The following is a 25,226-nucleotide window of genomic DNA, read 5'->3' on the forward strand; positions in this document are numbered from 1 at the left end:
AATTACCTGTCAAGACACTTGCCATAGTTCATTTTCCATATCTGGGCAAATTTCCAGTAACATAAATTACCAATTTTAGCTCTTATTGCAAATGTAGAAAGTGACATAAATGAGATTGGCTAGCCCCTTCTAACATTAATATATTGAACGGATGTGGTGCTTCATCTTACACATACATTTTTATGCGTGCTTTATTATTTACATGGCTGACAGTATATTTTCCTAGTACGCATCGCTTCCCATGAGATGCCCTTAATTGTGCAGGATCCTGAAAACAGTGAAACAGTGACATGGGAAGGTGGGAAATTATGACTACCAGGTCTGATAAGGCACAAGTTTAAACCACTGTTCTACTGACCAAAGAATGTAAGTAATAGTGCTGAGATACCTCCCTCTGTTCACAGGCGCTGTGGGTATTTGTTTGCAGAGTAGAGAGACTTCTCTCTCACAGTGTAGCTGACATATATCCTTTGGACATATATCCTGTTTACTACTTCTGGGTTTTATACATTCTTGTAAACTGCTACAGTCAAATTAAAATTCTCAGTCTAAAAATGGAACAGAATGACTATTTTAGTACCACTTTGTTAAAAAAATGGAAATTTTTGTGTACACCTTAAATGGTCGATTTGCTATGCTGTTATTTAAGTAGCATTTAAAAAATGTATCTACGTTATAGCTTGCTCTAGTCCTTTTCTTCTGTAATATAATTCAGAGGGCACAGATTTATATTGTTGTGGCTTTGTATAAACCAGATATTAAATTCTAACAAAGCATGACTTAAATATATGCATAAAATAGACCTCTGGAATATTTATTGTCATGGTAACATCTTTATAATCATAACACAAAACCTAAAAAAAAATAAATAAAATATCATCAATAATCTCAGCCACGTGCAGGAGGACTGTCTATGTGGTGCTAGCCACACAAAAACATCCCTTTTTTATAGGCGCTGAAAGCGTTTCTCAATGCCTACATGCCCGGGGCTCCCCGAGGCTTCAGTGGGTGCAGAAAAGCTCCTTCTGCTGGGAGGGAATTCCCCCTGGGGAGTGATACAGGCCTGTGGGGATGACCCTGCGGCTGGTGAACCTGCACCGAAGCTATTGTATGGGAAACCAGAGAAGCAGCTCTACCAGGAGGTAGGATTCTTGCCACTGAACACGTAGGTCTTAAAGAACTCTGCTACTAGAAGCTTTCAACCTCCATTTAGGGCTGAAGCCACCAAAAATAGGGTTGCAGAGCTGAGCTAGAATTGAAAACTTTTAAGGAGTAATTTTGAGGAGTGAAAGGATCATTTCCTCATGTGATGCTATCCATCATTGCGCCTCTTCACATCAATCTCTCAGAGTATTAATATCTCAGAAATGCTGTTCCCATCAGCACAGATTGCACAGAAGGTGGAAAAGGAGTGGCATTCCTGTGTATCTACACTGTATTTTGCTTCTCATCAGTTTAGTATCATCATAACATTACATGTGAGGGTGTAACAAGTCTGCAGTTGGCCATTACGTGCACCAAAGTGCATTGAACCCAACTTGTTAGGGGGCCTTATAAAAATAAATGTATTTCTACTGCAGGCACTATGCTTGAAAGCATTTCATAATAAACCATACAAGTAATACATTCAGTGTTTGCAGGCAGGGTAGTCTAATGGTTAGTGCACTTAACTGGTAGTTATTCTGGTTTGACTCTGTCACTGACTTCTTCGCGTGACTTGGGCTGTGCCGCGTTTTCCCTCTCATTTTCTAAATAAGTAAAATGAAGACAACATTTAGTTAAAAAGGGTGGTGCAAGTCTGAAAGCACCAGTGTTTGCTGAGCAGCCTCCCATCTTTGAATGGGAAGGGTCACAGATGTACAAAGCATTATTCTTTTCATCTTCAAAGCCTTCTCTTTGTATTTAAACATTAATCAATCTGCAAAGCAATATTTGTTTTTCCTGGACATTATGATTAAGAATATTCTTATTAATTATAGGGAAAACTCCACAATTCCAATATATGTCATTGAAAACAACATGATGTATACAGACATATTGCAACATATTTTCATTTGGATTGTAAAACATGCATACCTTTGATGATTTCATCCCACATTTGTTATATTTTATTTTTAATGTGCTCAGACTGTGCTGGCATAATGGCGATCCTCCCCTTATACTCCATCTTTCCCACATGCATGAAGCGTGCTTTGTAGTGACATTCATGAAGACCCCTGCTGTGGCTGAAACGCTGGAGTCCTGCTATTTAGAATGAACAATTATTCCAGCGGTTGAAGTGTTTTGATAAAGGAGACTGGGCGGTAAGGCACTTCTTGCTTTCCTACACCACAGTAGGAGAGGAAATCCTTATTTGAGCCTATGATAGGACCCTGGCAGAGAACCCCACTCTAATACCTGGAGATAGTCTAGCGGTGAGGAAAAACCACTTCTGAAGAATGAAGACAATTTATTCACTGCATGAAATTCTCTTAAAATACCCAAACAATCTCTGCTGCTGCTTGCTGAAGAGAAAGGGCAAATTAAAAAAAAAATAATCTATCTAAATCAGGATTTCAGCAGACTTTAGGCAGCTAAATCCAAAACTTAACCCCAGAGCCCCCCTCTGCTAAATGCTGCTCTCATCTTGAAAGTGCCTAAAACCCAGGCACTGGTTCTTCCTTCCCCGAGGCTCCCGTGGTGCGTAGCCAGCTGCTGCTGCTGCTGCTGCTGCTGCTTCTGCTGCTGCTGCTGCTGCTGCTGCTGGGCATCGCAGCTGCCCAGCGCTGGTCCCCAGCTCCTGCTGAAGCACCGCGTCCTCCAGCATTGAGGCAGAGCACCGTGCCCGGGTGCTCCCATGCCAGCTTTCAGACTGCCTGACTCCCAGTGCCAGTGACGAACAGCTGGAAGAGGTGCCCATTTCTTCAGTTTTGAGCGAGCGATAGATGATTCGGGGAGAAGCACACGCGCGATGCCTTGTGTTTTGGGTTGTAGTCTGGGGCCAGGCACCAAGTGTTGCAGCGCTTCAGTTTTTTAATGGATGAAGCCTCGATGCATGGAGCAAAGGCAAAACTTGAGCAAACACGCAATTTAAAATCTTCCACGCTCAAGCAGAGACTGACTGCTGCATTAAGACAGACTGTAAATGGTGAAATGGACTCTTATGGCTTAAATGGAAACACAGTGAGCTACAGAACCAAGCTCAGCTCCTCAGCTCCCTCTGATCCCACTGCAGTAAACGTGACCTATCAAATGATTGCTAAAGAGCTTGAGGGGGTCTTCAAAAGTTAGTCACAGTAAAATAGATGCTATGATTATATCCACTGATAAATTTTAGTGAAACCAGCACATTTGCTGATGGTGCTGGATGCTTTGCCCAATGAAGATTTCTCTAGTTACAAAATATGTTCAGCATGCGCAGTGGCCGTCCAAGCTTTGCTGATCTGTTCTGCGGATGTGCATTGCACTGACCTGAAAGAAAAACCTTAACCTTCCAGTCTCCATGGAGAACTGAGCCTTCCCCTCTGCAAAGAAGGGCCCACTACACCTGATGCATTAGCAGCTCTGCACTGCAGGCTTTGCCACCGAGATCCAAATCCCAGTGCCCTTCCCGTACCGAGTGCCATCTCATTCCCTGAACAATACCGTCGAAGGGAACGGCATTGAGCACAGAGCCAGGTGCCAGGAATGAAGGGCAGACTGTCCAAGCTGGTGAAAACACTGACAGAGCCACAGAAATGACCCAGAAGGGAAACTCCCTCTTCAAAACTCCTTCTCTACTTGACAGGTGAAACATGCTCGTATTGGGCTTCTCTCAACATTATTGCTAAATGTAAACAGCGCAGGGATAAGATTTATATAATCAGTGTCTGCTATTTTAGTGGATTTTAAGAGGATACTGTAACTCAGATTTCTTTGTTTCATATTGACACGGTGACTAGGACAACTCACTCTTGACTTGAGAGTATCATTAGTTCTAACATATTATAATGCTATACAATTCTATGCTATTGAGAGTTATGAACTACAATACTTCTGATATGAATCTGCTGCAGGGTATTCTTTTGTTTATTAGTAATGCAAAAGAAACAGAAATATAAAAGGAAAGGGAATACATAAACCAGCAAAATTATTTGACTATAGCCTATTAACAGGGAGTGAAAGCAAGGCTTCTTTGTCCTAAAATTGGAGTATTCACTCCTGAAAATTCAGCTAGGGATGGGTAAAAGCTCTTTTGTTCTCACTTCCTAGTCACTTGTATTACACTACTCAATACAAATGAAACTTAAATCATTAGTTACAAAATACACCTTTCAAAAATGTAACATCATACAGAGTTTCTGACACAGCCACCAAGAAGCGTGCACAGATGTGCAGTAACAAATCCCCTCCAGATCCATCAGTCCTGCTATATTGCTCAGGATGCCACATTCCCAGCTATACGATTTCCTATTTTCAAATGCACTAGCTTGGATCTGTATAAATGATTAAAGCTATAGTTTACTAAAAATGGACAAGAAGTATTTTCGTTGCTTTGTCGTACCAGCAGAATTCCCAGAGACACATTGGTGCATCTTTCAGATCATTGTCCCATTGTTCCCCCAGCCAGACAGAATTTCATTTTGTGCCTGGTGGTGCAGTTTAGTGTAATAAGACTGTAACAGGTCTCAAAATCATTGCAATTAAATTATGAAACTGTTTTCCTTTTCTAACCCTTGCCCTCAGAATATAATGGCATCATAACAGCGTCTAAAGACTCGAGCTGAGATCATTTTCTGTCACATCACTGAGCTGATTTGCAGTGCGGTGAGCTGATAGGCTTCACTGACACCTTCACAACTAATTTCAGTGGGTGATCTATTGTAAGGTTTTACGTGCCGTATCTTCCTTTAACGATGCCGCGTTCAGATCAGGCTTAGATTTGAGTTTCTAAGTGACTTTTAATTTCCGCTCTCCGAAATGGAGCTGCATTGCCCCTTTTTGTCCTTTCTTCTACTTTGGCAGATGTCATAAAAGTTTTAAGGCATTTACTTCTCTTTGCATCACTCTCACTGACATTTTTTACTACAGACATAATACTTTTAGATAGCATAGATTTCATAGATTTATTTGCCAAAACTTGCACATCTGAAGGAGGTATAGGTTAAGCTAACATTGACATCTTACGGCGAGCACACTGCTGGTGCTGAAACTGTCTCTAGCTGGTGGAAAATTAGCATATTAAAACATTTCTCAACCTCAGAAAGAATAACCTAATGACAGCAATAACGTTTTAAAATGAAGGAAATTCTTAGTTAAAATTTGTATTAAAAATGAGCTTCATTGTTCTATTACTGTAACTCATCTGCCAAAACCCCCATGCATATATGTTTTTGTGTGTACAATTTTTTTAGAACAATATGGCATCTTTGAAAAGTTTGATGACTTATGAATGAAAAGGTCATGAGAAAACTTGAAGGCTCTGTTCATTTTAAAGATGAGAAAGAATCACGGCTCATTTAAAACATTAAGGAAATCTGTTGTCTTTAGTATTTTTAAAGTAATTTTCTCTTCCAAGACTGGGTTTTTTTTAATATAATTAAATCACTACAAAATTCTGTTATTTTATAGCCCACAGCTATAAAATGCAGTTGGTTTTGTCAGATACAAGTTAAGCACCATCAGGCTGGGTAAGTTCTTGTGTTGATGACTTGTACTCCACTGATATTGGCAGTGGCAATTCAGGAGGGAGCACTTTTCACTCCGCTTTAATATGGAACTCGTATCTCTGCCTAATTTTATAGCTTATTTTTGTGTTAGCACTACCATGGTTTAGCAGTTGGTGGAAAGACTCATATATACCAAAGCCATGTCTGTAAGTGGATCCACATGATGGAACTGCCCTGCAAAAAGCTCCTGAAAGGACTGAGACCTGAAGACACGCTTTGTGAAGTGCTTTGGCATTTCTCAAGATCAAAGTTGCTATAGATACGCAATGCACTATTTTTCTTGTGTCCCTTGAGGAGCTTGAAATAAAAATGCCTTTCACTGGACACTTCAACATCCCTAGCACAGAAATTGAAGCCCGTAAGGTATAAAATAATTTTACAATATTACTAGCTGCCAGTTTTGTCCCACTACCCTCATCTCACCATGACTGGACGTTATAAACATACCTAGATAAAAATATTAAGCTGAAATTATTTTAGTATCCTATATTGGAAAAGCGTGTAGTATTCTTCAGACTAAATAGTTAAAACCATATAAAACGACATAAATTACACCATGTATCTTTTTTTGTTATTGTAAGAGAGCATAAATTACAGTATCATCCTGACAAGTCTATCCTGCAGCCAGCCGACTCGCCACTGAAATAGCGGAGGACAGAAGGTGCAATGACACGCAGCCCGTTCCTTCAGCGGACGCAGCCAGAGGAGCGTCAGGGCAACCAGCAATAGGCAGAGTTACTGCACTAAGGAGGGATGCCGAGGCTATATCCGGCTGACAGGCTGCCCCAACACTTACTGCAAAACTTCTGCCTTCAATTCAGGAATACTCCGATCTGTAACCCTTTGCACGGCCGTACTTCTGGCTTAATCCTCTGAGCCACTCGGCGGGTACTTCCCTGCGCAGGGACGGGAGGTGGCTCTGCTCCTCTTTCCCTCGCCCCGATCGGGACACCGGTCAGGCGGGAGGCAGGGCCCCTCGCCGCGGCACGGGGAACCGGGGCTCGCCCCTCTTTCAGACGAGGGCCGGGTTTCGGCAGCGCAGGGGCGGCCTGGCCCGGCGCGGGGACTCGGCGGGGCCGCTGGGGAGAAATGGCCGCGCCGGCCCCGTGCCTGCCGAAAGACGCGGCTCCTCGCTCGCCCTCCCGCCCCGGGGTCCCCCCCCAACTCTCCCCACTCGAGCTAGCGGCGCCCCGGGCCTCAGCCCTGCGCTCTCCCGGCCCTCCCGCCGCCCGCCCAGCGCCTCCCTTCCCGCGAGATCCCGCCGGCCGCGCTCCGACAGGGCTCCACCGCCGCCGCGGCGCTGGGCTCTCCCCTCCGCCTGCGAGCCGCGGGGCGGAGGCTGCACTGCCCGCCGGGGAGCCGCAGGACGAGCCGCCGCCGAGCGGCGGAACAGCACCGCGATCGGTGCGGGGAGAGGGGACAAATGCGAGGGGAGAAGGGCGAGGGGAGCGCCCCCCCCGCTGCCCCCCCCCCGCCACCGCGCCGTGACGGCGCCCCGCCCCTCCCCGCCCCGCCCCGCGGGTCTACCCCCGCGCCTCAGCGGCGGAGCGGAGCGGCCGCCGCCCCAGCCGCGGCGGAGTGAATGGGTTGCCATGGCAACTGAGTGAGGCAGGCAGCAGGCCGCCGCGGCCCCAGCCGCCTCCGCTCCTCAGCGTGTGGGCGAGGAGGTAGCGGGCGGCCGCCGGGACAGCCGAGGGGAAGCCGGGAGCGCAGCGGCAGGATGGAGGACGGCTTCTCCAGCTACAGCAGCCTCTACGACACCTCCTCGCTGCTCCAGTTCTGCAACGGTAAGGGCGGGGGCCGCCTCCCGCGGCAGCCCCCGGGGAGCGGCGGGGTCCCGGCGCCCCGGCGGGGCGGAGACGGAGGCCGGCGCGGGGAAGGCAGCGCCGGGAGCGGGCCTGCCTGAGGCTGTCGGCGGCGTCTCCGCCGCCCAGGGCCGCCCAGCTCCGCAGCCTAACTCGGGGAGAGGAGGAGGAGGAGGAGGGAGGAAACTTCACCCCCCTCAGACTCCCCCGTTACACGGCGGGAAACCTGCCAGCCCTCTGCGCCGGGGTGCCTCTGTGAGGAACTTCTTCTGCACCTCCTTCACGGGAATATGTATAGATATGTGTGCGTATGTGTATATTTTATGTACGTATTATGTATATGCATCTGTATCTGCCTCAAAGGCAGATCTGGTGGCTCAAGCGATCACCCACCGCTGCGTGTCTCCGTTGCGCGTATGCCAACGTACATATATATATATATATATGTATAAGTATACGGCCGAGCTGTGACCGCACGTATGTGACCGTGAGGCGCGCAGTGGCACGCAGGGCGGTGAGAGCCGTCCCGGCGGCGCGGTGCGGCTGGGGCAGGTGTCCTTCCGCCCCCCCGCCCGCGCCCCGCGGCGGTCCCTCCCGCAGAGCTCACCCAGCGGCTCCCCACACCAGTGAAGGACAGTTTTTAGGTGTCGTATGCCTGTGTGAAGTTAAGGTAGTTGGCCTGCACTTAGTGATTTTTCTTTCTGTTGTTTTTTAAGGTAGGGGTTAGTGGGGCGGTGGTGTCACCTGGGTGGCCGTGTGATAGGGGAGCTGCTGGGCTGCAGTGACAGGTCGTATAAAAACAAGGCAGGAGGTGAGGAACTGCCAGTATCCTCAGAGGAGATATTTGGAGATTGGCCTGCATAGTATCTGGGATTATTCAACTAGCTGGTGTTTACTGTTATTTGGGGGGAAATAAATCTGGTGTCCTAAATGTTACAAAGAGTTCTTCATGGTAAACTTTAAGCTCAGAATACCTTATTTTGATTCTATCTAGTTAGTGCTTTCTAGCAGCAAAATTGCGAGCATTTGTAATCTCATTTCATTGAAAATTGATTTGTGAGTCTCTTATTTCTCCAGATTTTAGTAGTGGTCTGGCTTTCTACTGCTATTTGAACAGCTGGAGTCAGGTTCATACTGAATTGCTTCATGACAGCAACTGCATCAAACGTAGCTGCCTCTTCTCTTGGAAGAAATGAAGATGATAAATTTTACATGATTTTCTTTGTGGTGTGGCGCAAGAAAGGGACACGTTAGCGGCAAATTCTGATACGCGTGGACCTTGAGACTGTGGGAGCAGTTTTTCCAGGGCATGAGTTGCGCGTGTGGGCTATGCATTGTGTGGTGACGCCGTATTCTCAGAGCTCTTCAGGAGAGAAAACTATGACTGTGTATGGGGTTGTACACTAATAGCAGATGCCTGTTTTGTCTAAACTTAAAAAATATTTATTTTAAGTATTTTAAAAAAGAAAACACACAGCAGTGTATTTCAAAGTTTATACTCTAACCCATTTATAAGCAAGCTGTCTTCCTACCAAAATCCCTGGGCTTTGTTTTACAGTGTTCGTGATAGTAGCATATATATGGGAACAGTAGGAGTAGCAGCACTTTCTGAATAGTTTGAACAGGCAGAGTAGCTTATTTCTGAGAACTGTCACTCATGTTGATTTTGTAACTCTGAGCACCTATTATATGTGATGGAAATAAGCCATATGTATTTATGCTGTACATAGGTTTTAAAATCTTAGTTAATCCTTAAGTATTATGCTCTAGAATGTGTTACTGACGAGATCGCTCGCCTAGCTGTCGTATCATTGTAGATAGTGAACTCAAGAGCTGTTGTAAACTTGTATTATTCTGTGTTTATAAAAGAAAGTGGTTGAATTCAGAAGCCTTTCCTTTTATGAGTTAGGCTTCAGTGAGACTATATTAGATGAGATGAGGAAGAACAAGAGAATCAGACCTTGAATATTGCCTTGAGGTGATTGGATATTTCACACAGACACACATGACCCATGAAGAAAAAAATACAGATGGAGGATGCCAGTGATAGTTTTGAGGTTGAAAGAGGAAAAGAAAATTGCTTTACAGGGAGGTGGAAAGCTCTTGCAAGTATAACGGGTAGTATGAAAGACAATGTGAAGTTGGGAGTGGGGCAGGCATAAAGAAGAACCAGGCAGAGCAGGCAAGTGGTGGAGATTGTAAAGGAAAATACGATTTTAATTGAGGGTAAAGTGAAATACAGAAATGGCTGGCAAGCACTCGAAGTGATCATTGCTGTATGTTGAGAGGTTTTCTGAACATAGAAGGAAGGATTAATTTTAGTTTTGTGAGCAAAGACGTGATGGAATTTTCTGATGGTCTCAAACTGAAGAAATGATAAAGAGACTGCTCATAGTATTGTGTTTGGAAAGATCAAGAGACAAAGCCTGCACTCCTGTCAGAATAACGCAGATCACCTGTGGGATAGATAGCAAGTGAGCTCTAGCCTGGGCCCAAGGATGGCTGCAGCTTCTCCTGCTTCCCAGTTCCTTCTCCCTGCTCAGGGTGAGTGGCAGCACAGAGGGGATGGGGGAGGAAGGGAGCACTGGTGGGCAGGAGGTTGTGATGGGGACGAGGGAGCAGGATTTTGGCTGTCAGAGGACCTGGTCAGAGAGGAAAGGAGTAACACAAGGGCAAACTTAGACCAAGCCTCCCTTTCTCTCTAGAAAGGGCTTAGGGTTCAGGAGAAGAATTTGGGTCTTTTTTTCTCTTTGTCTTTTTGTTTTGTTTTTCCTTACCGTTCTTTACTCATATGCAGATCTAGTCTGCATGATTGTTTTGTAATGTATTTTTATGGCTTGCGATACATTAAAAATACGGTAAATGGAGAAGGAAGGGAGAGAAGAAAGAGGTGAGGAAAATCTGTTCGTTTTGAGCTGCATGTCTACAATCTAGGGCAAATATTTAGCACAGCTAGTTCAAAGACACCTACTTTCTTCAACTCTGTTTTACAGAACAGTAAGGGTAGGATTGGCATTTGAGAAACGTGTTAATGAGCGCAAGTGTCAGTCTGAGAGCATCAAAGCAAGAAATACAAACTTGCAATGTGATTTTTAGGCAAGTTATTTCATTCTTCTTGCCTAAGTTTCCTTAGTTGTATACTAAGAGGAAAGTACATGCCTACTTTGGAGGAGTTTATCGCATTCATTTGAAATCTCCCTCTTGATTTTTCAGAGGACAGTCTCTTCAGGTGCACAAAACATTTTTGTTTAGTTGCTGTGCCTATTCTGTTTATTTTTAAGACAGACACTAAAATAAGTCCTCTTACTGCCTGTCTAAGGACGGTTCTCAACTTACATCTCACTTTCTAGGTAGTTAAGAACGCTGTTGGCTTAGTTTGCATATTGAAAACTAAAGCTTGGATGATATTAACCATGTCTGGTTATAGATACTCTCCTTGGTATGAACATAACTTTTATGTAGTTCTTGGGTAGAAAGCCATTATATTTATCTACAGTCAGTCAGAGTGTTAGTAATGTGTTATTTAAGGTGAAGGTAAAAGTGGTAGAATATTAATAAGGCACGATAGTGTTGAGGTTTTTAGCATCTGCTTAGAAACTGATGGAGAGAACTGTGCTGGACATGAAACTACAGAACAAAGCGCATACTGGATTTATAGACAGTGCTCATCTCGCCTCCAGCAGATTTATTGAGCTGCAAGAGTGATCAGTAGTAATTACAAGCAGGTCGGGGAGGCACGAGGGTGTGGGCAGAGGTTCATGGGTCCTCTGACCACAATTCCCCATCCATTTATAGCTGTAACAGTGACCTAATGAACATGGCCTGCATCACGCTAATGTCTGTGGGCAGGATTATTAGGCACGTAAATTGTAAAGGGTGAAATCTGTGATTCCTGCACTCTGCAAAATGCCTATGTGGACTTAGAGAAGGAAGCGAGAATTTATCCTTGATTCATTTGCAACTTGTAGCATCTTTTTAACATTCTTCACTTGGCTACTGGGAAAATTGTAGCTGTCAAATGGCCATTTCTGCCACCATGGATGTCTTGTTTGACAGAAACTTCAAATTTAGAATATCTAGGTAAAGCAGTAAAAAAAGTATAAAACAAATTCTTTCTTAATGAAATTGATTTCTTTCACAAGGGATTCCATAATATTACAATTTTATTACAACTCTGTTTGATTACTTGAAGTGTAATTGCTAGTAGAAAAACTTAGTATGAGAAAATTTTGGAGTGATACCAACTATATTGACATTTATTAAAAAGAAAAAGAATAATAATAAAAAAAACCCCAAACTCTTAAAAAGTAACAGCTCCTTTTCGCTCCCTCCCCCCCAAAATCACTATATCATATTAAGATTTTTTTGACAGGTAATAGTCAGTCGTTATTTCTTTTAAGTCATGAAAAGTCAATTGTGTGAATCAGTTCATACACTAGTTTTGGTCAGTTTATTTTGAGTTTGAATCTCCTGCTTCCATAATTATCCACCATTTCTGAAAACAAATCAAATATATGTACATTTTTCTCTCTGACTCGTGTATCTACAAGTGGAGTGATGCCCTATTAGTGAGGAAGTCAATGCCACAAACAGGAAACCTTTATGGATGGTGTTATTCTGGCAGTCAGCTCTTCTTTCCCAGTTGACTCTCACACTTCCTCTCCCAGCCCTCCAATATACAGCCAGTTACCCTCTTCCTACAGCTGGACCAAAATCACACAATATAGTATGGATTAGGGGAGGAACAATGGTAAGTTGAGCATTTTAGCTTTCGGGTCACTAGTTCAAATCTGTCAAGAGTTGGAAGAGACTGTAATTTGTTTTACTGTGATCACTTCCTAGGAATAATGCAAAGTGAAATTGGATTGAATTTGGTTCTCACTGGGCAGATTTACGCACTGTGTGTATGGAAAGTTGTTGCAAGCATGTTCAAAAAGATGTTGCAAACATGTTAATAGCATTACTCATGTTTGTTGTTTTTCTCAATAGCCTATAATAACAGAGACAGACAGACAAACCAGGCTTTCTTATGTTTCATCTCTAGACCTGTTCTCTCCAGGACAGCAGCATGTTTTGAACTCAGGAGTGGAGGAGATACCCTGCATGAAGCTTCCCTCAGTTTTATAGGAGACTAGAAGATTTTATTACCCAGAATTGCTTGGAGAACGTTTTCTTATTTTTCCTTTCATTGAGATTTGTTCTGGCTCTTGCAGTCAAACCCTTAAATGTAATGCTGCGTTAGACTCTACATTGTGTCTGTTTTGCACAGTTTGGACCTATATAGAATATAAGTTGATTTTTTTTTTTATCAGCTTGCTTCTAGAACTTATTTTCTTCTATCCTGGAATAAAGGTGAGGGGTGACATATAGAAACATGGGGGGGTTTGTATGTGCAGTAATTGAATGCAGAATAAATCAGTATACTATGAAATAAAAATAACTTGCCATAATGGACACTTTCACAATATATATTGTTAGCCTATTAAAGCTCAAACTATTATTTTTAATAAGACACTATATAAGTAAAATGAATTTGTTGCCCTTTAATTAGCTACATATTTCCAAATCATTAATTATTAAAGCTCATTTTAGTCATGGATAGCATTAATTGTACTTACTGGAATTTAATTTTTAGAATTTTTTTAAACTAAGCTTTAAAAGGAAAAAAAAAATGATTAAAATATAGACCAGTCATGAGAGAATCCTTCAGTGATAGTCAAACCTCAATGGAGAATCTGTGTCAGTGTTAGCAGTATAGAGAGAAACTACACGTATCAAGTATTTTATCATGAATAAAACAACATACAGAATTGCAAATTAAAGCATTGGCATCTCAGCAGAAAAACATGCTTTATCTGATCTTCAAGGAATTTTTTTAAAAATCTGATAGTACTTTATAGAGCTGATAAAATAAATGTTTTAAGTTCTAATTAAGAATAGCAAAACTCAGAGTCTTTTATTGAAGCTTAAACCACATGCAAACAATTCAAATAAGGATTAAAATTATATTAGAAGTACATTATTTAAAAAGTGAATACGTGAGGAGGCAGTGAGGGAGTATTCCAGTCAGTGACATACATTTTAATAGGTTTTACCCTGACTTCCCTCCTGTTTCTCCTTTCCTTAGAAATTTAAGATGAAGATTTTAAAGTTGATGCTGCAGTTCTTTTGTCAAGAGAAATTTTGCAAAGCTGTAATGAAGAACCTGTCTTTTGATCATTAAAATCTCAAGGAAGATGTGAGAGAATAAGTAGGAAGGCTGTGTGAAACAGTATAATGACTACATTTTTTGTGGGGTGCTTGCTATTTGCAAATGACACTAATTGGGCAACCATAAGGAATTGTGAAAGCTTAGAGGGAGTGCAGAAGGAACTAAGGATGATGCTCTTCCATGAAACACAATTTAAAATGTTCGTCCATTATATAATTAAAATGTGGAAGTAGCTCCCTGAGGTTTTTTAGGGAGATGGGGTGGGGATAATGATATGTTAACATGATTTCACTAAATTAATTCTTTGGAAAGTAATTAAGTGAGATTGTCCACACTCCATTACTTCCAAAGAGCAAAATCTGACATGGTCCATCATTTTCTTGTCTTGCTTTGAAATGATTGATTATTGAATAAATATACTATACTTGTTTGAAAACGTATCGGAGGTCTCTAGCAGTGTTTCTAGATATGGTGTAATGTAGAAACTAATTGCCTTTTTGGATTTAAAATCCGAAATAAACACCTCATTGTGATAAAAGCAGTTTGCATTTCTTAATAGCGTGGACCCTGTATTTGATTGGAAACCTACATAAGTTTCCTGCAAACAAGAAAGAAGAAATATCTCTTTAAGTATAACTTCTATAATCCATTGCAGGTCAATATAGGAAACATAGCTACTGGCTTGTAGGCATCTGAGAATTGTGTGTGAATGGGTGCCTAAGCTAAGCTTTGAAATGTGAGGTTCCTAAGATACAGAATAGATGAGCACATTTCAACATGTAAATAGAAAAGATAGAGAAACAGTCATTGTTTCAAGCTAGTAAAGGCAAATATTTTTTTAATGGAAACTTTGTAAAGAACCTTGTATTTCATGAAAACTTGATGTTTCATTTTCTTAAAACTGTGGTGTGAAACACAACAAACAGAAACAGCTTTTGAGATTTTCTGCTGCAGCTCCTGTACTCCCAAGTGGGGATGACTGGGCAGTGGTGTCTAGAATTTCCCTGAGGCTGGGAGAGGTTTCTGTACCCTGAAGAAAGCATCATTAGGAGCAGCTTTTTTTTTATTATTTTTTCCCATTGGGGAAAAAACATAAATCATGCTGAAACCTGAGAAAGATGCTGACAGTCAGTTTCATGTTTATGTTTACTAAAACCAATTACTGTTCTGTTGCTTCCTTTCCCCTTCCCCTCCAGCATTTCCCAAGCTGTTTCACACAGCCCTATTGCTGCCTTGAAAGCATCCTTCCAGCTCCCACATGGAGCTACTGCTTCAAACAGCTTGCAGGGTCCAGCAGGTGGGTCCTCCTCCTGACTCTGAAGTAGGCTTAATGTCTTACATGACATAGTCCTACTGCTCAGTGTCCGATAAATTGCACGCCGGCGGAGGATGACTTCTTGGAGGCGAGCGAGGTCTGTGACTAGATGGGTGGTCTGGCGAGGCCGGCTGGGCCACAGGGGGCAATGGGGTCTTTATCTAAACTGATAAAAACCTTACAGGCATTAGCATATCCAGAGACTCAGGCCAGTCTTTAGTCAAACCAGTATCTGCATTGCTGTCTTTTTGCTTTACATCTTCCAAATATCGGCCAAAATAATAGGGCAGTGACGGCCAGGACTGTGCTCAAGTGATCTGAAAAATCAGGACATCTTTTTTAGGTTCCAAACTGCGAACCTAAAAATTGAATTTTGAGTTGAATTATAAAATTGTCCATGGATTATGAGAGGCATGGATATAAAGCATATTTAAAATAGCTCAGTGAAACACAGTAAACAATTACTGATGTGATTTGGGGTAAGAGATGAAATCCTGGGGCTGTGCAGCAGATAGGAGTTTGGCTATGGACTTCAGTCAGATTGTGATTTCAAACTCTGAAAACGCTCATGGCGAACTCCAGTTGAGTCTAAGAAAATGAGAACTCTTAGAAATACTGGCTCTCATAGTAAAAAATATACACCACTGTAATTTATTTAACTGTATAATGCCATGCAAGGAGGGAGGTTTGAGGGTAGTTTTTTTTTCTTTTTCTCTTATGCTAGACAGCACGTGTGTGTGAGAGATCCCTGTGGTTGGCTGTATTTCAGTTTGAAAATAAGTAATTTCCTCTGTGTTCAGATGTTTTAATGAACTAATTAGGGATCCCTTGGGACAAAAAAATTTATACATACAGTTTTGAAGTTAAGCATTTATATATTTTGCAAGGCTCAAGCCCTTTCTCTAGTGAGAAGTGAGAAAAGATCCATTTTTAAAATTTGGAGGTTTGGTGTGTTCTCTGGCAGACATGTAGGCTGGGGTCAGCTACTGGCGGCATACAGATAAACCTTGTCTTGAATGGCATGCTGCAGGATTTGCTGCAGCTGAAGGACAGAATACTTTAGAAGAGATATATATAAGATGCTCTAGCTCCGAGGTGCTGTATTTTAGTGCTATGTCTACATTACCAGGAAGCGTGGGACAAGAGGAAGAAGTCTGTAAAGCAAAACAGTTGGCGGTGGGGACTCAGGTATCTGTACGTCTTTGTGTTTACCATGGACTAGCTCTACTCTGATGTCATGCGATAAACACATGCCAGCACTCAAGCGCTCCTGGTGCACTGGAGTGCACTTCCAAGACTTTGCCATGATATAAATGAAAGAGGGGTGAGAGGTGATGATCATTGCATGAGCACCCTTCGCATCCAAACTGAAATATGTAGAGGGATCATTGTGAACAAGTCACCACAGGACTCGTGTTGGGCTTGAGCTGCACTTCTATGGGTCCAAAGAGTTATTCACAGTTGTAATTGTCTATCAAAAAACTCGTTACGGACACTGGTCATGTTCAGAACTGAAAATTAAAAACTCTTGGCCTCTTTTAAGCAAAGATTAATGGATCAGAACTAAAATCAAGACGTTACATTTACAACAGTTCTGCTTTATTGAAAGATCTAAGCCCAGTCATTTTATGGATGGCGGGGTGGAATATGGGTATAGCAGTTTACCTGGCCTTTTTATTATTTAATAGCTCAGTGTTTCCATCTCTGCTTTTAAAGCTGAATAAACAGAATACAAATGGTAAAGATTTTGGTTATGACATTCTTCCTCCCAGTACAATTAATTACTGTATGCTGGGTTTTCTTCAGATTTTTTTTTTTTGACAGTCCGTTATCTGAAAGACAGAATAAGCATGTTATCTGCAGAAGTCTGAAAAAAATGTTTCTATCACACCAGTAGTCTTTAGGAACAAATTTATAGCTGAATTAAATCATCAGTTATCTGAACTGTATTTCAGCTTGCTTTTATGACCTGGATGCTTTGTTTTGGTTTTTGGAAACAGTTAAGAAACTGAGTCCTGGGATTAAATGTTCAGCTATGGAATTGAAAAATGTTTGCTGTTGTGTTAAGTGAATGCTTTATAACTAAAATTCATGGAAGTTGGAAAATACGTTTGTTGGTATGGTCTCTCAAGAGCAATATATCTATATTTACTCATTTTTTTATGGAGTTCACAGTTGTAAGGCATTAAGGTGAAGCTTTACAGCAGTGAACAAGAGTAGTGTGGTTTATTCCAGCATTCTCATGTGTAAGTTATTTGAGAGATTCCATTCTGTAGCTGTCATTCCTAGGTAGGATACTCTTACTCGGACCCTAACCTCTTATGTGAAGACATACCCCTGGGTAATTGATACGCTTATTTCAAAAATTTGTTTAAACAGGGAGAGTAAATACCAGGACAACCAACCAGCTATTTTTTTTTTTTTTTCCTTTCTTTTCATTTAGCTTTGCCCTTGGGGGTGGAGTAGGGGAGAGGCGGGAAGGAGAAAGGGTCCTTTCAATGCATCTGCTGCTTTTCATAAAATTTACCTGGTTTCTGATGCATATTGATGTAATAAAATCATTCAGTCATTCTAGCTACTAACTTTTGAAGATGAGTAACGCTATGTGATAATGTTTCAATTTTTCAATTAAGTAATACAATGTAATATAGATTCAGGGGAGACCAAATAAGGGGTGTTAAAGATGACAGGCTTGGTCCTTCAGATCTTATGCAATAAGAGGGTGTATAGAGTTGCTTAGGAGTCAAGGTTAACAAACCAGACAGCTGCGAGAGCTGGAAGATTAGTAGTATAAAATTCCGGAGATTCAGGTTAAGTGGATTCTGGGCTTGGGGGCAAACCTGATGCCCCCCCTCCTCCCACCACCATCCGTTCCCATTTCCAGGCTATGATAGCTTAGGCAGATAAGCTGACATAGCCCACGGTGCTGTTCGGGAGGCAGGTCTCGCTTCCCCTTCCCTCTCTTGCTTTCTGTGGTTTTACCCACTCAACACTTGACAGACTAATTTGTCAGAGTTAATTTAACATGCTAACCCAACAGAAAAAATAATAAAAAAATCTACGCAGTGTTTGTGTGTGGTACTTTGGTTTTGCTTTTGATGGGTTAGTTTTCTGCCAGGTTGGAGAATCAGCTGCCAGGGCCAGCAGAAGATAAATTACAGGAGTAGCGGGTGCTGCAGGCAGACTGCAGGCTTCTAGATTGGCCCTTGTGTCTTTGGAACTGGACCCTTGCTTTTGTCATTGCAGCTGCTTGTGGCACCATGTGTTGCATGGCATCAATAAATTAATCCAAGTTAGAAGCAATACCCATCTGTTTTGTATTGTAGCAGGTAGAAGTGATCCCCTTCTTTTTTCTGTGTTGTGCTAGGCATAGTGATAGTAGGCAAAGTGTTTTAAAACAATGTGTAAGGTAATACAGGGAGAGGCAGGCAGCCGCTAAAAGACTGTGATAAAGAGGAAGAGTACTTTTTGGCTGCTGTAAACGTGATTTATAATTGAATTAAAAGTTCATATTGGTGGAAAATTACATATGCATCATAAATTTAATTTTCAGTCCACTTACCCATTCAAAGCACAGTGGACTAACATACATTTTTTTACCACTGAGATTCCTGCATTTCTTTGAATGTTTAGCTTTTGTGGTTGCTTTCTTGTGTGTCTGTGTGGGTTTTGTTGTGGTGGGGTTTTTTTTCCCTGGAAGCTATGAATCTCAATATTTTTGGTAATTCTTCTTATGTTCTTTGCTGAATATGAAAATACATTTGATTCAAAAAAATGTAATAGCCCCAGGTGCACAGGTGTACTCACAATATTTTTATATACAGAAATTTTAATTCCTGTTTGCATATCATCTATTTTTTCTTTCATTTTCAAACTTTGCACCTATGTATTTCTCAGAAATTATACTTCTTTTTCAAGAGTAGAAAAGAAAATTTTATCAAAAGAAGAATGATCTCTTCTTCCTTGTATCACCTTTCTTGGGAACATACTGCTTTCAGAGGTACATTGATCAGGTTACTCTGCAACTTTGCAGGAAAAAGCATACCCTAAAAAAGGAGTGTGAGTTAATTGGTAACAAACATCATCAGTGTGATGCTGCTGCTCAGTTCTCAGAATCAAGTCTGAGTGACTGTGACTGAAGCATTTCTCTGGACTACAGCAGACTCAGTGCAAGGGGAAGAAGATCCCCAAGATGTCTGTGCATTGAGCAATTTAAACAAAAATACTCTTGCAGGAGCTAGCAGTCATCTTCAGTGGTCCCGTAGAGGAAGGCCTGGATTAAGATCCTTGTGCTGGAGAGAGTAGTTGTGTGTCCTCTTTGTTTACACTTCCAAAAAGTTGAAGTAAGCCTAAAGCTGCTCCAGTGATTCCTGCAAGGCTCTGTGGGATTTTGTGAAGCTCAGAAACCATTTGGTCGATGCTGGGCTATTAACCCTGGTAGCTGTGACTCAAGTGGTTATGAGAGATTTGCGTGCATATTGTTCCAGGAGGGTGTAACTTCAGGGGTTTTTATCCTTTCTAGTTTTTATTTTTGAGTTTTTAATTTAAAAAAATGTTTAGCCTGAGGGAGCGCTCTAAATCTAAGCCTTTTACTGCCTCCTGCATTTGGCAGTCGCTTCTCTTAGTTTAAGTCTCTAGGCATGTGCGATGTGAAGCTTTGAAGTAGCTGCTGCCTGGCTGAAGCCTCTCTGTGGGCAGGGAGAAGGATGATAAAGTTCATGCTTTTGACATTTTTTTTTCTTTCCAGCATATAGATATTTTAACAGCTTAACACAAAACATAAGAATAAGTGAAACTGCTGATTTTTAGTAAAGACCCTAAAAATTACAGAATTGCAAAGTCTGTGTATCTTTTGTGGTTTGGTTTTAATTTGGAACATTCACTAAAATCAGTTGTGGGGAAAAGCATATATATTTTTGTTAGAGTTTTAATATCTAGTGTTAGGACCTGGTTAATCCATTTAAAAAGTGGAACATGAGATTCAAGGGGGAGATATTTTGTTACAGCCTCGCTTTCTTAAATGATGTCCCATGGACTGCTGGCGAGTAGCAGAAAAGATGAGGACCAATATTTGCGAAAACACCACAAGCTTTTTTGATCTTTGTAATTCTGGTTCTACACAGTGTCTGCAAGTCCCATGCTCGGTTCAGTGAGCAAACATTTGCAAAGTCCATGGCAGCCTGTATCCCAAGCAGCAACCACAGGAGGAAACTCTGCCTTTACCTTTCCTAGCCAGGCTCTTCAGATGCTATCTCACCACTGCTCCTGGCTATTCCTAACTTTTTCCAGTCTGGCTCCCTTAAGAAGAAGTATCTTGAGGGAGTGGACTAGAAGTAGGACAAGTACATCAGAGAGGGAGAAAAGCTATTGCAAACCTCTTGACTTTAGGGGGTGGGTGAAGTTCTTTCTGCTTGGATGTTCCCAGCCGTGGGAACATGGAGCACTTCCTGCACCACATGGGTTAGTATTAACTAAGATTACGAGATTTACTATTAGCTAAAATATATAAAATGATTTCAAAACATTAGTGTTATGCACCCATGCTCGATTGACCGGGCTGTCTCTGGGTTTGTCCGCTGCAGAGACCTGAGTGGCACAGGATGCCATTTCACCTGTATCCCGGGGCACAAACCCCATGCAACAAGGGGAGGGTGCCCCATGGAGCTTTTCAGGAGCACCACCATTGTTCTGATCTTAGTTCATTTAATTAATCTGAAACATTTGGTTCTGGGTTGAGCGAGGCAGCTTGTTGGGGTTTTGGATCAAAGTTGTTTAATCAGTCCTTGCTGATCCCTGATGTTCAACAGAGTGAAACTTCGTTTTGTAAGCCAAGAAAAAAGAACTGTCTTTGTTGTCATGACTTTGTTGCCATGTCTTTCCTGTCACAACTTTTAGTAGAAACTTCATTTATCTTAAACAATAGTGTAAATGATCTGTTTTTACTTGCAATTTATTGTAGTACTTTTTGTTCTGCTGCATAGATATTTATTCAGTTTCTCTTTGTATATAACCATTTGTCATACTAAAATTAATTGTTAGACCTGTAGAAAAATTTTAAATAATTCTTTGCTGGAAACAGCAATTCTGTGACTTCCTTGACAAGTCAGCAACTTGCATCGTTATGAAATCTTTCCTTTTTTTTTTCCAGTTACAGCCAGGAAGAAATGAGTCTCTGTTACCTGTCCTTTAGCAAGCTATGGTTAAGAGCTGCATACTAAACCTCAGTCATCGTATTTTGCAATCTGTATGATCCAAATTCCTACTTCTAGGGCTGTGGGAGTGGAAATGTGAGGCAGTGAAATAAGCTCAGTCCTTCAAGGCTCCTCGCAAGGGTGGCTGGCGCAGAGTGCAGTGAAGTCCAGGGGATTCTTCTGACCTCTTGAAGGCACAAACCTTGGGAAGCAAATGAGCATTTTTTAAAGTGCCTATGTCTTTCAGAATTTTTCAGCCTTTTTTTTCTTATGATAAAAGTAGCAGCTTAAAAAAAAAAAAAAGCTTTTGACACTTTTGACAGACTTCCACATGATAATTAGATAGTAAAAAGAAGGTGTGGGTTGGCAAGGCATTAGATATGAATGATATGCAAGTTCGTATGCATTTTTCTTTAAGCAATGTCGTTGTGCTGAAGATGAAGCCCTCTGAACAGTTGTGTAAAGCAGAGGTTTTAAAGTGAAAATGAGTTGTATGTGTTTGAAATAATCCAAGAGAAGCTGGAGCAACCTACTGGCACTCTCATTTCTATTTCCGAATAACTACTTTGTCTAGGTAAGAAGTTCTTAATACAGTATATTATGCATATTGTCTTAGAACTGTGTACATTAGCTTCCAGTTACACCCAGTGTCTTATTCACTTTCAAATTAACTTTCTGGAATAATAACCTTTTTCTTACAGGGTATATTCTGAATATTACCCTTCCTGCCCTTTGCATCTGGTTTCTGTAGTTTGTATTGAGGAGGAGGAGGAATGGACAGAGGGAGGGAAGATGAAGCAGGGCCTTGATGCAGCTATAATGTATGAATTTTATAATTAGCCCACAGGAGAATGGATTGTGAGGAGATATGCATGAGACAAAAGAAAATACATGGCATTTAGTATTCCTGTGGGATTTGGGGACATCCAACTTAATTTGGCAGGGTATCATCAGCAGGTCAAAGGTAGTGGTGGCAGCAGAATTGGGATCAGGTAGTGGCAACTGCCGGTTCTCCTTGTGCTCTAACTGCATGCTTTGGATGTTGGGCATGTTCTGGGTGCTGTGCCTGCTGGGAGCCTAATTCCCTACTTCCCACCTGCACACTGGATCCCAGCTCCTTCCCACGACAAACAGAGACCCACTCCTACCTGCTGAAGCCCCCGAGCTCCTGGCCTGGCAGCGCTGCCGGCTCTGCAGGTACTACTGGTGGAAGGCACTCACCCCATGCCTTGAGGCTGCAACTCCCCGATGTAGCTCACAGAGGTGACTCCATCCCTGCATGTACTGACTTGAGATGCAGGAGAAGCTCTTCCATAAAGTTAGTAGCAGTGATAGCTGCCTGCCTTGCAGGGACTTGTCCATGGGCAGCCGGAGGCAGTTGTGAGGGTCGGGTAGCAACTTGCTGCTGGCACCATGTACAGGCTGTGTATGCGTGACATCTGGACCCTCGGGCTCAGTGTACGGGTCCTTACACACAGATGTGTTCCTCAGAGTCTGATTCAAACTGTTCAGCCCTTTTTCAAAACAACAGTGAGGGGACAATGGTCCAATGCTGCCAGCTTTTAGATACTATTTTCTCTGCAAATTTTTAGCACCGTTTTGGTTTCTGGAGAGAAGGTCAGGCTGAGTTCTGGAGGGCTGGGCACGTCGAGAGGACCCTTTTCCCACCACACCGCTGCTCTGTCCTGTTTGCCAGGCTGCGAGTCTTTCAGAAATCATATTTTGCAGCAGAGATGTGAGCTGCCAAAATAGCAGATGTTAATTCCGCTGTGTGTCTCTGATAGCACCAGTGTTAATCAGGCTTCATGTACAGGTCTTGGCAGCACAACTGAATGTCCTCCAGCCCTTGCCCCACCTACCCCGCAGAACAGCTAAAGAGACCCTGCAGGCTCAGGGGTAGGGCTGGGTAGATTTTTACCTGTGATGGGTGCAGGGGATGTATATTCTGCTCTGCCCCAACCCCTCTGCAGCTTATGGGCTGTGTGGAGGGAGCAGGAGGTGCAGAAGCTGGGGTAGGCTCGGGCACGCTGGCATGAGAGAGGTCAGAGCAGGTTGGTGGGGGGGCTGAGCTTGGTGGGGAGCAGGCTGGCATGTCTGGTGCGGGATGCTGGGAACCAGGAAAAGGAGGAACAGGGCAAATGGGGGAGTGGGGGTGGAAAGGGACTAGCCTATGAACAGGTTGAATCACAGAATGGTTTGGGTTGGAAGGGACCATTAAAGATCATCTAATCCAACCCCCTTGCCATGGGAAAGGACATCTTTCACTACATCAGGTTGCCCAAAGCCCCATCCAACCTGACCTTGAACACTTCCAGGGATGGGGCATCCACAACTTCTCTGGGCAACCCGTTCTAGTGTCTTAACAGACATGGAAAAGTTCGAAGAGCAGAAGCCTCCAGAACCTGCATCGTGAGAGCATAGTCCCTTGCAGAGTTTGTAGGGAAATGCAGATTTCTTGGGTCTCGTCTTTACTCTGCTGTAGGCAGTTGTCTATGAAACAAAAGATTTTGTTATCTTTTAGTACAGATCCATGGATACTAATACGCTCTCCTTGCTGTTGGTTATTTCAGTGGATGAAGTAGCAAGCAGATAGGAAGTTTCAACCCCTCTGGAAAAATTAGGAAAATTATTAAGCTTTCTTTTTTAAGCTCTGGGAAGTTAGAAAATGATAGAACTAAGGCTGAATGATGAAGCTTAAAACACAGCTGTTTTATTCATGTGTTACGAGATATTTTTTCTTTCATCACCCCCTATAATTTTTGTTGGAATTCTTCCTCATTCATTTCACAAGATAGATTTTCCCTAGGTCCAATAAATCCAGTAAATGTATTTAATGTAAATTTTAAAGCCAGTAAATATAAAGCCAGTAAATTTGATAGCCAGTTCCAAAGCCTCTCTCTTTCTGGCAAGGAGAGCTAGAAAGGCATTGAAGTACTTGCAATAGAGTTAAAAGTATATATAAAAAATAATGGTACTTTTCTAGGATATTTTCTTTTTTTAATGAATGGGGAAATGAGAACTATCCCACTCTGTGAATGACTGCTCAAAATGTATTTTTCAGTAAAATACTTGTGGTTTTGTTTTTTGGGTTTTTGGTGGGGTTTTTTGTACTTTATAGTGTGCTTATGAAGCTGTCTTGTTTCCATTAAAAAAAAAAAAAAAAAAAAAGAGGTGTGGATAGAATGTAGTTCCTTGGGGGTGTGACTCCTTTGCCTTGGTGGCACTCACTCCTACAGCTGCCACTTGTTGGCTTGAGTGTAACTGAGGATGCCTGGTCAACCAGATCATTTTAAATTTCTCCTAAACTTTTGACTTTGCAAATATGAAATGCTTGCTTCTGGTGAAGAATCAAAATTTGGAAACTGTTACTATTAAAACCATTGAGCATGAGGTGCTGGGTCACTGGCCCAGGGAAGCTGGAGCTCTGGGGTGGCTTCTCTGCTGTGGGGAGAGCCTGACATCATGCTCATGTTAAATTTGGGAATATGATCTTCTGATCTGTGTGTCTTACCATGAGCTTGTTTATTATGTTTGTGTCTTTTATGTAACTAAGTATTTTCATGCTGAAGCTTTTCTGTACCAGACTTTACTCTTGCCTGTCTTCTGCTAAACTGAAGGATATTTTGAAAAAGGCATCTCCTGCTTGCCTTGTCTGGCTTACAAAATTGATGTGCTGCAAGCAGATATTGTTTTCTGAACTATTTGGTACAGTAGGGAGAAATGTTTTTCAGTCAGTTCCAGCCTTATTCCCACCTCTCATAAATCTAGCGATTTCCAAGTTCAGTATGTTGCTTGGCTTACTGCCCATGGAAATCACTGCTCTGTGCTGTACTGACGTTTGCTATACCTGGGTGCTGTTTTGGGCAAATCTTAATGCTGAAATAATCTTTACATTCTTGGAGACCGCTAATCCAAGTTGAAGATTGCTTTTAAAAATGTACCTGTTTGAATTGTAAATAAAGATCGTAATGTTAAATGGTGTCCTGGCACGTTTTGAATTTGACTTCTGAAATTGTG

The 25,226-nt window shown here is 42.1% G+C and overlaps 1 protein-coding gene across 11 annotated transcripts in view; it reads left to right on the forward strand.

Annotated features, from left to right (window-relative positions):
* Positions 1–25,226, forward strand: part of EML1 (EMAP like 1) — a 131,842-nt gene that overhangs the window by 39,175 nt on the left and 67,441 nt on the right. For 2 of the 11 annotated variants that reach the window (XM_054826576.1, XM_054826582.1), the window contains exon 1: positions 7,183–7,474. The exons of 4 other annotated variants lie outside the window; for them this stretch is intronic. In XM_054826576.1, the coding sequence (XP_054682551.1) occupies positions 7,408–7,474 (67 nt within the window). In that variant the 5' untranslated portion in view covers positions 7,183–7,407. Of the gene's footprint in view, positions 1–7,028; positions 7,475–25,226 lie in introns of those variants that run through there. 5 more of the 11 variants (XM_054826568.1, XM_054826569.1, XM_054826571.1 and 2 more) reach the window with 5 other exon arrangements.

The sequence above is a fragment of the Grus americana genome, chromosome 5 (genome assembly GCF_028858705.1).
Source record: "Grus americana isolate bGruAme1 chromosome 5, bGruAme1.mat, whole genome shotgun sequence".
NCBI classification, from domain to species: domain Eukaryota; kingdom Metazoa; phylum Chordata; class Aves; order Gruiformes; family Gruidae; genus Grus; species Grus americana.